Genomic DNA, 13,656 nt, shown 5'->3' with positions numbered 1-13,656 from the left:
CGGTTCAATTCCTGGGTCATGAAGATCCCCTGGAGAAGGGACAGGCTATCCACTCACTTTAAAAAAAAAAACAAGTGAAATATTTGTACTTTTCAAAAAACATCATGTCCTCTTTTGATTCCTGGCTTTCGCACATGCTGTCTCCTCTGTAAATTTCCCTTCCCTCAATCCCACTCTTCCTCTAGTAGTACCTACTTATCTTTCCTGACTTCCTCAGCTATCACTTCCTATAAAAGCTTCTTCTTGCTCTTACTGCAGTCATAGTACCCTAGAGAATCACATCATCTTGTCTAAGAATTTTCTATTTAGTCATCTGTCTTGGCCATTGTTAATAACAACAAGCTCTCTCCTGAAGGCTTTTAAAAACTGCTACCTAGTAGGTACTCAACACATTCAGTTGAATGATTTAAGTCAGTTGACAGATTGGATTATTTGTTCCCAGTTAGTTTTCTCTCTTCACCCTTACATTGTTCCCTGTAGGCAGAGTACACTTACCACTCCATAGACTATGGCTTCGCCAGGTGAGACGTTTGGCCAATGCAATGTGAGTACATGTGCCATAAGACTTGTCCAAGCAGAAGCTTAAAAGGCATTTGTGTCATTTGGCTCTGTACCCTCTCCCTACCAGCCATGAGGCCTCACCAGGAGAACAGCATGCCCACACTGTGGCTGCTCCTTCATCCTGGGTCTTGGAATAAGAAATCTGGAAATGAGCCAAGTCCACCAATTCTAGCCAATTCACAGTTGATCTGGAGCTGACTGCAGCTCTCATATAATATGAACAACTAAATGTTTGGTGTTGTGAGCTATTGAGATTATGAGGTTGATTATTGCTACATCAAAATGCTGACTAATATTCCTATCTGGGGCCCATAAAAAGCATTGAGAGCATAACATGTGCCAAATACTGTGCTAGGAATTGTACATCATTTCATTTTAATGATCACAACAACCCTACAAGGTAAGTTAGCTTTCCCATTTTAAAGCTAAATAAAATAAGGTAAACTATTAATTTAGCATTTAAATCCAAGTCAGTTTGAGCCTTATCCCTCTCTCCCAACTGCCTCCTGATGAGCCCAGGGCAAGGGAGGAGTGATGATGCAGGATTCCAGCTGAATGTGAAGGTTCTACTCCTAATTTAGAGCAATACTTCCTGCAGGGCTTCAGCCGCTGGAGGAGAACAGGGAAGCAGCCTGTTCTGAGTTCTTCCTTGTTTCTTGGCCCATAAAGAACTCTAGTCATCCAAGATGCCGTCTTTCATTTCCAGCAAGCCAGAAGCTATCTTAAAGACCAAGATTTTAAACCTACATATGCTCCCTCTTGTGTGGCTCCTGGACGCACAGCACCATCCGCTAGTCCCAGATGGGCTCTGACATGCCAGCTGTCACAGGGTCACATCTGATGCTCTCCTGTGCCTCTCTGGAGCACTCCTCATTCACTCCTTTCCTGTAGATTTTAGGATTTAATCAGAAATACTAAATGCTATTCTTTACCACTTTTCCCTGTAATATTTCCCTGAGTTCTGTGAATTCTGAGCCTCATTACCCAATGCCCTATGACAGATAACCACGTTGCACTGTTGTTAGTCTCTAAGTCATGTCTGACTCTTTTATGACCCCATGGACAGTAGCCCACCAGGCTCCTCTGTCCATGGAATTTCCCAGGCAAGAATGCTGGAGTGGGCTGCCATTTCCTCCTCCGGGGGATCTTTCCAACCCAGGGATCAAATGTGTGATCTCCTGCTTGGCAGGTGGATCCTTTATCACTGCACCATCACGGAAGCCCAGACACCTGGATTTGTTCCCTTAAATCAGGAGTTCTAGTTTCACCCACATTAACTAGAAAATGTTTCCCTTGGATTCAGGCATTTGAACAACCAAGTCATATGTTAAGTCAGTGACATTATTTCTTATTTTTAATCAATAAGATACAATGGACTTAGACAATCATTTACTTCCTCTGTGCCTTGTTCTTCTTATATATAGGTAGATAGTAACCAGCCTTACTTAGAAGGATCAAAAAGAGATTTTAAAAAGTCATAAAACACATTAAAAAAGTATTGCGAGCGTGCTCAGTCACATCTGACTCTTTGCAACCCTGTGGACTGTAGCCTGCCAGGCTCCTTTGTCCATGGAATTTTCCAGGCAAGAAAACTGGAGTGGGTTGCCATTTCCTACTCCAGGGGATCTTCCCGAGCCAGGGACTGAACCAGTGTCTCTTGCATCTCCTGCATTGGCAGGCAGATTCTTTACCACTCACAAAACTAGAAAAGCATTATAGTTTCTAAATAAGCAAGAGCAACAATTAGATTGTACCTTTCTTTATAATTCCTAATTGGGGGAAAGTCATTATAAGAGCTAAAATAATTGGAAGGAGTAAAGAGGTGAGTGTGTCCTGAAACAAAAAGTTGAGACCAGAAGGGACATTTGAGGGCCACGTTGGCTAGAGCAGGATTCATCCTACCTGACCCAAAGCACTTGACTCACTTCAACAGTTCCCAATATAACAACATTTAATTGTTTAGAGTTGATCCTATCCTGTCCACCAGGCACTGGGTGCTACTCGTTCCTCTGAAAATGCTAACAAGGGCTCTCCCTTCCCAGCTGCTGTTTTTCATTCCAATCATTAGTGGTCAGAGAAAGGCTGAAGATAACAGGGGCTCCTTCTGTGGCTCCTCACTGAGGACCTTTTGTTTGTTTGTTCAGTTGCTAAGTTGAGTTTGATTCCCTGTAACCCAATGAATACCAGGCTCCCCTGTCCTTCACTATCTCCCAGAGTTTGCTCAAATTCATATCCATTGAGTCAATGATGCTTTCTAATCATCTCATCCTCTGCCACCCCCTTCTCCATTTGCCTTAAATCTTTCCCAGCATCAGGGTCTTTTCCAATGAGTTGTCTCTTTGCCTCAGGAGGCCAATATATTGGAACTTCAGTTTCAGTCCTTCCAATGAATATTCAGGGTTGATTTCCTTTAGGATTGACTGGTTTGATCTCTGTGCTGTCCATGGGACTCTCAAGAGCCTTCTCCAGCACTACAGTTCGAAAGCATTGATTCCTTGGCACTCAGCCTTCTTTATTATGTTACTCTCACATCCATACATGACTACTGGAAAAACCATAGCTTTGACTAGATGCACCTTTGTCAGCAAAGTGATGTCTCTGCTTTTTAATATGCTATGTAGGTTTGTCATAGTTTTCCTTCCAAGGAGCATGCATCTTTTAATTTCATGGCTGCAATTACCATCAGTAGTGATTTTGGAGCTCAGAAAAAAAAAAAATCTGTCACTGCTTCCACTTTTTCCCCTCCTATTTGCCATGAAGTGTTGGGACTGGATTCCATGTTCTTAGTTTTTTGAATGTTGAATTTTAAGTCAGCTTTTTTACTCCCCTCTTTAACCCTCAACAAGAGGCTCCTTAAGTTTCTCTTTACTTTCTGCCATTAGAGGGGTATCATCTGCATATCTGAGGTTGTTGACATTTCTCTCAGCAATCATTCCAGGTTCCTATGCAATATTGTTATTTACAGCATCGGACTTTACTTTCTCCTCCAGGCAAATCCAAAACTGAGCGCCATTTCTGCTTTGGCTGAGCTGCTTCATTCTTTCTGGAGCTATTAGTAATTGCCCTCTGCTCTTACCCAGTAGCATACTGAATGCCTTCTGGCCTGGGGGGCTCATTGTCTGGTGTCATATCTTTTTGCCTTTTTATACTGTTCATGGGATTCTCACAGCAAGAATCCTGGAGTGATTTGTCATTCCCTCTTCCAGTGGATCCCGTTTTGTGAGAACTCTCCACTATGACCTGTCTGTCTTGGGTGGCCCCGCACGGCATCAGCTCATAGTTTCATTGACTTACGCAAGTCCCTTCACCATGACAAGGCTGTGATCCATGAAGGGGCACTGAGGGCTCTGTAAATCTGACTTCCAACTCATCAAAATTAAAGGGAGAAAAGTTCCATACCAAAGAATCTTAGAGCTGAAAGACATGACCTCATTCAAAAGATTATAATACCAAAACAACATTGTAAAGCAATTATCCTCCAATTAAAGACAAAATAATAAAAAGAAATGGACTTTTAGAAGATAATAATATATGCAATCCCATGTTCACTGCTACTTTATTTACAGTAGCCTATAGTCAAGATATGGAAACAACCTAAGTGTCTATCATTTAATAAATAGATAAAAAGATGCCATACTATATATTTATACATGTGTGTGTGTGTATAATTGACATTTATATCCATGCACACACAATGGAATATTATTCAGCCATAAAACAGAATGAAATCTTACCATTTGTGACAACATGGATGGACCTTGATATCATTACGTTAAGTGAAATCAATCAGAAAGACAAATACTGTATGATCTCACTTATATGTGTAATCTTTAAAAACAAAAACAAAAAACCAAGCCCATGATATAGAGAACAGATTGGTGGTTGCCAGAGGTGGGGGCTGGGTGAAGGGGGTCAAAGGGTACAAACGTCTAGTTTATAACTAAGTCCTGAGTATATAATGCACAGATTTCGTTTTCTTGGGCTTCAAAATCACTGCAGATGGTAACTGCAGCCACGAAATTAAAAGACAATTGCTCCTTAGGAAAAAAGCTATGACAAATCTAGACAGCATACTAAATAGCAGAGACATCACTTTGCTGCCAAAGTCCATATAATGAAAGCTATAGTTTCTCCAGTAGTCATGTACAGATGTGAGAGTAGGACTGTAAAGAAGGCTGAGCACCAAATATAGATGCTTTTGAATTGTGGTGTTGGAGAAGACTCTTGAGAGTTCCTTGGAGGGCAAAGAGAACAAACCAGTCAGTCCAAAAGGAAATCAACCCTGAATATTCACTGGAAGGACTGATGTTGAAGCTGAAGTTTCAACACTTTGGCCACCTGATGCAAAAGAGCGAATTCACTGGAAAAGACCCTGATACTGAGGGCAGGAGGAGACAGAGAATGAGATGGTGGGATGGCATCCCCAAATCAATGGACATGAGTTTGAGCAAACTCCGGGAGATAGTGAAGGACAGGGAAGCCCGGCGTGCTGCAGTCCAAACCAATATAATGCACACCCTGGTGACTAAAGTAAGATAATACTATGTTGCATATTTGAAAGTTGCTAACAGAATAAATGCTGAAAGCTGTCACAAGAAAAAAAATTGTAACTGTATAAGATGATGGATGTTAACTAAACTTATTGTGGTGATCATTTCATAACATATAGAAATATGGAATCTTGTTGTACACTTGAAACTAATGTTATATGTCAATTATATCTCAATGAAATAATAAAATTACATGCCAAAAGGAAAAAAAAAATAAAACCAGATTATAAGACCCAGATCCCATGGATATACAGTTAATCTGTGGAGATGGGATTGGAATCCAGTCCTCAAATCCTAGGTTAGAGTTCTTTCCACTAACCAAGTCCTGGTACTAACACTATAAGCACTAGGTACTGTCACTAAGACTATAGTATAGTACTAGCATGGAGTTACACTAGGACTACTAGCACTAATACCCAAGTCTGTATAAGCTAGACACTCAGCAGAATTATGAGTCTAAAATCTAAGGCGTAAATGGGATACTGAAACAAGCTCCCTTTCCTAGTCCGGAGAAAAGCATCCAGGCTCATGGTAGGAAGTGGAGAGAGTTGTAATCAAGTGCTGAAAGATGCTCCAGTACAAAAAAGGTCTCTTCTATGCGGAAAAATGGACATTGGAGGGAAGGGAGTTGAAAGGATGGAAAAAGGAGATAATGGAAGTTGAGGTAACAGTTCAGTTCACTTGCTCAGTCATGTCCAACTCTGTGACCGCATGGACTGCAGCACGCCAGCTGCTGAGGTGTCAGCAATCTTTAAAAGGGTGCTCAGGGCTGGTGCACTGGGATGACCCAGAGGGATGGGATGGGGAGGGAGGTGGGAGGGGAGTTCAGGATGGGGAAACACATGTACACCCATGGAGGACTCAAGTCAATGTATGGCAAAACCAATACAATATTGTAAAGTAAAATAAATTAATTAAAAAATTATAAAAAAAGAAAAAATATATATTATCAATACAAAAAAAAAAAAGAAACCCCTGCCTCTCTAGGACTAATAACATTTTAATTCTCTATACGCAAGCCCATTCTCATACTACCTGAATGCAAACAAACCAGGTAACAACCCTTCCTGGATACTTCCCTTCCTGCTGTATGTAGCACCCACAACACTTGGTGCATATCTCCACGGTCGCCTTTGCAAGCAGAAAGAAATACAGAATTTTTGCATTGAAAGACCAGGAGGTCTTTGCAAGAGGTACTCCCTAACTGTTCAGTTCCCTCACTGAGGTCACCACCACCACACTGCAAGTTGCTGGAATGCACGACTGTCTTACACAATGCACAATGCCTGGATGTGACAGGAACTCAGCAGTTGTGCATGAGTAAACATGTTAACTCAGCCATCACCTCTTCCAGGAGTTGGTTTCTGAGTTGCTCGACTCCCACCCCAGGTTTGAGGTGGGTGTGCCTCATCCATGCCCTTACAGCACCGGTGTGGCTCTCATGGGTCTCATTGTAGGACTTTTTACCTCCATATCAAAATTATCTGAAAACTCATTTGAGTCACTGATTAGACTGACCACTCTTCAAGGGCAAAGACTATGTCTTTTCTCTCTGTATTCTCAGCACCTATCAAAATACTTAGAAACCACAGGTATTTGGTACATGCCTGGAGAATGGATGAATAAATGAATCAATATCACCAAAAAGGTGCCAAAAGAAACGCTAATAGAAGAAGCACTCTTTATCACAGAGAGACCCAAAAGAGTCTCCAGGAAAATGCACTGCCTGCTCCTGGAGTATGTTTCCAGAGTGTCACCACAGTTCTGGCGTTTCTCACAACCGCTGCTGCCAGAAAGGTTGAAATGCCACCCATATTCAGGAACAAAGACATAGTGAACCCTCAAGTCTTATTGCTAGATGGCACCTGTTGCTAAAATAGCAGCTGGTAAGCATTTTATTTTGTGCAAAACAACAAGGACAATAACAACAACAAAACAGTCTATTGCAGGAAGCTCCCTCACACGGACAATGGGAAATCAGGAGGCTAAATATACAGCAGAAAGAAATACAGAATTTTTGCATTGAAAGACCAGGAAGAAGCTGCTAGAGCCTGAGGGAAAAAAACCTGAAGTGTTGATTAGAAATTGCTCAGCCTGCATTAAAACAGAGAAACTGGTGGGGGGCGGGGGGAGGGTGGATGGGAGGAGAGTAGGAGAAAAGGAGAGAAGTGAGAAGCGGGAGGAGAGAGAAAGGGAGGGAGGGGGAGAATGAATGTGTTTTTTTCCCCTCTGGCTCTCTGACTCATTTTTAATCTGTCCTTTCCTTTTTCCCTCCCTTTCCACCACCCCCTCAAGAGAAAATTCATTGATTGGGCTGGACTAAAATGTCTTACCTTTCCTCTCCTGGTTGCTCTGTGGACGAAGAGTCTGAATCCATCTCATCCTTGACTGCTCCTCTCTCCTCCCCGCCCCTCCCCAGCCGCCATTGTTAGCTCCTGCTCTTGGCTGAGACTGAAAGGCTTGTCCACCGTGGGATGAAAGGGAAGCGGAAGCTAGGACCAGGGGGTGCCAGTGGGAGATCAGTGGGATCTCTGGAGCCACCTCACTTGCAGAGCCTGGAAGTTCTGGCCCTCTGACAGCTGGGATGGCCCTGATAACCTGTTGCCTGTTTCCAGGCAGGAGCAATATCTCCAGGTGCCGATGGGAGAAGAACGGGCCCGGGGCTCGAGAGAACTGGGTTCTGGCACCTGCTCCAACACAAACTTGCTCTGTGAATATTGCTTTTCTGGGTCTCCATTTGTATAAATTGAGAGGACTGAACTAGACTGTTCCTTCCAGGGACCATTGCATTAAAAAGCTTTCAACCCTCTAGCGTGGGCTATACCTTCCCCTCTGCCCATGCCCTACAAGTCTTAGAGAGCTTTTCTAGGGTACACCCCAGGGTGTCTAGAAGAGCATCTCTGAATCAAGGACCCCTCCGCAGATGCCTAGCGGACTTTAGGGAGGTGATAGAGGTTCAAGGCCAAAGTTCCCCTCAAATATGATAACTGAGAAGCAGAGGCAAATTAAGGACATTCAGAATCAGTAAGGGTAGAAGTGGAAGGCACTGGGAGGCCAGAGGAGTGGGGAGGCATGGATCAGCCAAACCCTGAAATTAGAGATGATTCAGATTTGAATAATGTGGGAGGGATGAACTCAGAGCAGCCAAGAGAAGTGGCTAACTCTGCTAAATGCTCCCCCAAACCTAAACCTGGCAGGGGGCAAGAGCCAGTGTTAGGGACCCTTCATTAGGAATAGGAAAAAAACTGAAGTAATCTATAATCTTACTCTGAAATAGTGTAAGGGAAATAGTGGTTTTGTCTTTCTTCTTAACTGTATTATTGACCCTCTTTCAATCACTTGCCTTAGATTTTTAATCTTGTTCCTCTTTTCCTGCTGACTTGATTTTTCCCAGTCTTCAATGCCCGGAGAGGGGACACAACTTTATTTCTGGTGCTATTTTACATTTTCTCTCTTGCCCTTCACTGCCCCCTCTTGTCCTCACCTTTCTGCTCCATCACCTGGTTTCCAGTTTGCTTTGAATTGCTGCCTCAGACCCAGCCTCTGACTATCCAAGCCTTCCTAACCCCTCCATCCCCAGGCAGGGCTGCCCACCCTGCCTGGCCACCTGTCTCTCAACCTCCCAGATTATCCTGTGGGAACACACGTTTGGAACTCGAGCCTTTCCAGATCCCAGGAGGGTGACAAGAAAGTTCACCAAAAGGGAGGGGGAAATATGGAGGTCCAAGCTCGATGAAGTGACTCAAACGCTAAAGAGAAACCCTACCTTCTGAATATCTCTGCAAATTATCTTTATTAGGAGGCGTTCCCACTTGTTTATCGGAGGAAGGCTCTTCTCTATGGAACCACTCCCCAAATGCTACCAAATGAGTGAGCGCAAGGCCCCCAACTCCACAACCAATCAAGCCTCCATCCCAGTCTCCTTCCTCATTCCAGCTCCCCTGCACCCCTGGGAGCCACAGAAGAATGCCCCTGGGGCTCCGGGTTCGCCAGGGAAGGAATCAAGGAGACACTCGTGTACCTCCAACCTCCAGAAAACTAGTTCTCTTAATTAATCAGTCTCCCCTGAGCTTTCATTTTTTTTCCCAACCAGGTTTTCCCCAGGACTCACATAATACAAACTCCGGATAAGACTGAGGAGAACCGTGGAATGGAAAGGGAAATGCACATTGGCAAGAACAATCTCATATCTCGAATGAGTCAAAACACCTGCATCTCTGGCCGGCTCACTTGATTATCGGGCTTCTCTCGGCCTCCCCCATCATTCTAATACACACACACACAGACCCAGACACACACACACTCGGGCTTCTCTCGGCCTCTCCCATCATTCTAATACACACACACACACACACACACACACACACAGCCCCCTCCCCCACTTACCACCATTCTGTTAAGCAGCTTTAAACACAGTCTGGGGGGAACTGGGGATGGGGTGGGGAGGAGGGTGAGAATGTACCAGTACCGGAATACATGTCAAGTTATCCGTCTCGGTTGAAAATGTCTCTTACCTGTTAGCCAGAGGAGAGCAACCCAAGCCATCACGACTCTGTCCATTTCCCCCAACTTCCCATCCAGATTAAGGAGTGAGGGAAGTAGGAAGCGGCTGAGATGGAGGATCTATGTAACCGAGTGGCGGAGGCGGCGGCGGAGCCGCGGCGCCGGGTGCGAGCGGGGCCCCGGCGTCCCTGGGTGCAGCCTCCCGCCGGCCCGGCAGCGCAGGCGGGGCCCCGGGCCGACAGCGCCGCAGGCTGCACGCGCGTTGCCGCGGGCTCCCGGAGTCCGCCCCGCGCTCGGCGGCGCCTTCCCAGCCCGCTAGCGCACCCGCACGCTCAGGCAGCGCAGCCCGCCGAGTGCCTTCCCGCCGCAGCGCACGCCGCGCGGGGGAGCTCAGCCGCCGGCCCCCAGCCCCGCCGCCCCGCCGCCCCGCCGCCCCGGGCCTGCCAAAGTTTCTCCGTCACGTGCACGCCCCTGCGGCCGGGAGGTCAGGGCCGAGAGACAAAGTACAAGGGGGAGAAGGTGCGGAGGAGGCGGCTGGGCGGGCTGCGCCGAGCTGGGAGCGATCAGCGCCGGCAGCTCCTAGCGAAGCCAGCGTTCGGGACCAGAGCCAGAAGCGGGGTTGTGGACTCGAGGAGGGAGTCTGGGTACGCACGTGGCCAGGGCCATTCTAACTGGGAGAGAGGGACCTGCGGCGACTTGGCATAACTTGTTGGCGAGGGTGTGGGCTTTCACTGAACCCCCTTGCCCCCCCCCCCCCATCCTGATCCCTTATTAACAATGCCAAAAACCAAGGGGCTCCGCAGAATTGGAAAAGGTACGCGAGAATCTGCATCCAAACTTTCTTCTTTTAAAACGTTATGAGGTTAAAACATTATGACATAAGGGCATGCAGCTCTTTAACAGAAAATATGTAAATATAGAATGAACTGAACAATTATACGGCTCACATTTGTCCAGCATTTAATCACTTCTCGGCCTTCTGTCTACAAAAGGGTGCACTTGTGGCTCAGATGGTAAAGAATCGGCGTTCGATCCCTGGGCAGGGAAGATCCCCTGGAGTAAGAAATAGGTACCCACTCCAGTATTCTTGCCTGGAGAATTCCATGGACAGGGGAGCGTGGCGGGCTATAGTCCATGGGGTCACGAAGAGTCGGCCATGTCTGAGCGAATTTCACTTACAGTTTGCAGGGCGTATTTAGATGGATCACTTCAGTCTTAAAAAGGATTTGTCTGTGTGTGTAGGAAAGGATCCTAAATGTACGTGTTTCGAGACGACCAAGAAATATATACATTAACAAACATGTATCAAGCATCTACTAGGTGCTAAGAGCAAAAGCTACAAAGATGAGGAAGGCAGATTTTCTGCCATTAAGGGGCCTCATCTTGGGTCCAGGAGAGGAAGGAAAATCAGACCATTAAACACAAAACAAATACTGGTGGTAAAGCAGAGCATATATTGATGGTGGAGATATGGAGAAAGTGCCCCTGGAACATGAAGGAAGGAGCCATTCAGTGGGGGTGGGGAGTGGGGGGAGTGAGCAACACCAGTAAAAATGAATTAATGTCTCAATTGGTGTTTATAGAATGGGCAGGATTTGTTATGTTGAGGGATTGGTGGTGGAAAGGGGACAGGACAGGGAAGTACTGGGCAGAGGAAAGAAAGGAGATGAGGCAGAAAGGTGTAAAATTGCTCTGAAAACAGAGTGGTTCTAGGCTTGAGGAGAGTTCCTGGAGAGAGACTCTACAACCTTAGGAATGAATGTACGTATACATGAAATGAGGATGAGATGTGAATATCAGAAATGGTGAGGATTTACTCTGGTCTTTCATGGCTTCCAGACATCTCAATTCCCTTCTTATTGTAAAGGATGGAAGCTGAACTAGAGCTTGAAAGCCAAAAACTCTAGAGCAGTCTCACCAACCAGGAATCTTCTCACTCAGAGCTTCTTTTTTTTTGAAGCAGGCCTCCCAAGCCCAAGCGGACAAGTCAGACTACAACATGGTGGATCATCTGATTAAGCGAAGGGCAGGCTGCTTGGAAGCCTATACTGGAATTGCTGAGGAATTGATGGGAAACAAGGAGAATGTACACCCAGATGTGATGCTGGTACAACCCAGAGTAGAATTTATCCTGTCTTTCCTTGATCACTCAGAGCTTTCTGAACCAGGAGCACGTGAGGCAAGAGGCAGAATCAGCGGAGAATCGGTTTTGCCACTGAGGGGACAGCAGCCTCCAGTGTTCACAGGTCAACGGTGGCAGATAGCAGGCCATCAGACTACTCTGAGGTGAGATCTTGGCTGTTTTCTTGGTTGTAAAGCCTCTCTGAGTTCCAGTTCATTTTCTGCACCTGGTTCTTCAGGCTTTTCAGCAATTCTGTGAGCTATGCAATGTGCCCTTGTACATTCCCTCTTTGCTTGATTTAGCCAGAGATGATTTCTGAAGTTTGCAATTAAGAACCCTAACTAAGATGCTGTGTGAGAGAAATGTGAGGGATTGTTTTCTTTCAGATACAAAAATTAAGAAAGAAAATAGAAATAAAGGAGATACGTGACAATTATTGGTTTAGATGCTCAGTTGTGTCCAACTCTTGTGACCCCATGAACTGTAGCCTGCCAGGCTACTCTGTCCATGGGATTTGCAGTTCCATTAGGTTCTAGACATAGTCCTAGATGTTTTACAAGCTATCTCAATTAATCCAAATAAGGAAACTCGGGCATAGAGAATTTAACTTCTCTAAGATCAGCTACCTTAATGGCAGTGGTTAGATTTGAACTAAGATTTTTAAAAATTAATTTACTTTTAAAATGGAAGGATATTGCTTTAGAGAATTTTGCTGTTTTCTGTCAAACATCAGCATGAGTCAGCCATACGTACACATATGTCCTCTCCCTCTTGAACCTCCCTGCTGTCTTCCTCCCCATCCCACCCTTTTGGGTTCTTACAGAGCCCCAGCTTGAGTTCCCTGAATCATAGAGCAAATTCCCGTTGGCTATGTATTTTACATATGGTAATGTGAGTTGCCAAGTTACTCTCTCACCCTCTCCTCCACCACACCCTGAGTTCATAAGTCCGTTATCTATGTGTGTTTCTCCAAGGCTGCCTTGTAAATAAATTCATTGGTAGCATCTTTCTAGATTCTATATATATGCATGAGTATACAATATATATCTTTCTCTTTCTGACTTCAGTTCACTTCAGTTCAGTCGCTCAGTCATGTCCGACTCTTTGTGACCCCATGAACCTCAGCACGCCAGGCCTCCCTGTCCAAAACCAACTCCTAGAGTCCACCCAAACCCATGCCCATTGAGTCAATGATGCCATCCAACCATCTCATCCTCTGTCGTCTCCTTTCTCCTCCTGCCCTCAATCTTTCCCAGCATCAGGGTCTTTTCCAATGAGTCAGCTCTTTGCATCAGGTGGCCAAAGTATTGGAGTTTCAGCTTCAATATCAGTCCTTCCAATGAACACCCAGGACTGATCTCCTTTAGGATGGACTGGCTGGATCTGCTTGCAGGCCAAGGGACTCTCAAGAGTCTTCTTCAACACCACAGTTCAAAAGCATTAATTCCTCGGTGCTCAGCTTTCTTTATAGTCCAACTCTCACATCCGTACATGACTACTGGAAAAACCATAGCCTTGACTAGACACACCTTTGCTGGGAAAGTAATGTCTCTGCTTTTTAATATGCTGTCTAGGTTGGTCATAACTTTCCTTCCAAGGAGTAAGCGTCTTTTAATTTCATGGCTGCAGTCACCATCTGCAGTGATTTTGGAGCCCCCATAAATAAAGTCAGCCACTGTTTCTACTGTTTCCCCATCTATTTGCCATGAAGTGATGGGACCAGATGCCATGATCTTAGTTTTCTGAATGTTGAGCTTTAAGCCAACTTTTTCACTCTCCTCTTTCACTTTCATCAAGAGGCTTTTTAGTTCTTCTTCACTTTCTGCCATAAGGGTGGTGTCATCTGCATATCTGAGGTTATTGATATTTCTCCCGGCAATCTTGATTCCAGCTTGTGCTTCCTCCAGCCCAGACTTTCTC

General features: G+C 45.2%; 1 protein-coding gene across 6 annotated transcripts in view; it reads right to left on the bottom strand.

The window, feature by feature from the left end:
• Positions 1 to 9,760, bottom strand: part of ILDR2 (immunoglobulin like domain containing receptor 2) — a 68,459-nt gene extending 58,699 nt beyond the window's left edge. For all 6 annotated transcript variants that reach the window (XR_006266112.1, XM_043450273.1, XM_043450295.1 and 3 more), the window contains exon 1: positions 9,626 to 9,760. Coding sequence is in view for 5 of the 6 variants with exons in the window: in XM_043450273.1 (XP_043306208.1) it covers positions 9,626 to 9,671 (46 nt within the window). In the remaining variant the exon portion in view is untranslated. The remainder of the gene's footprint in view (positions 1 to 9,625) is intronic.
• Positions 9,761 to 13,656: the final 3,896 nt, after the last annotated feature.

This window comes from Cervus canadensis, chromosome 2 (genome assembly GCF_019320065.1).
Source record: "Cervus canadensis isolate Bull #8, Minnesota chromosome 2, ASM1932006v1, whole genome shotgun sequence".
Lineage (NCBI taxonomy): Eukaryota > Metazoa > Chordata > Mammalia > Artiodactyla > Cervidae > Cervus > Cervus canadensis.
The sequence above is the reverse complement of the archived record's forward strand: the minus strand, read 5'-3'. Positions and strand labels throughout refer to the sequence as shown.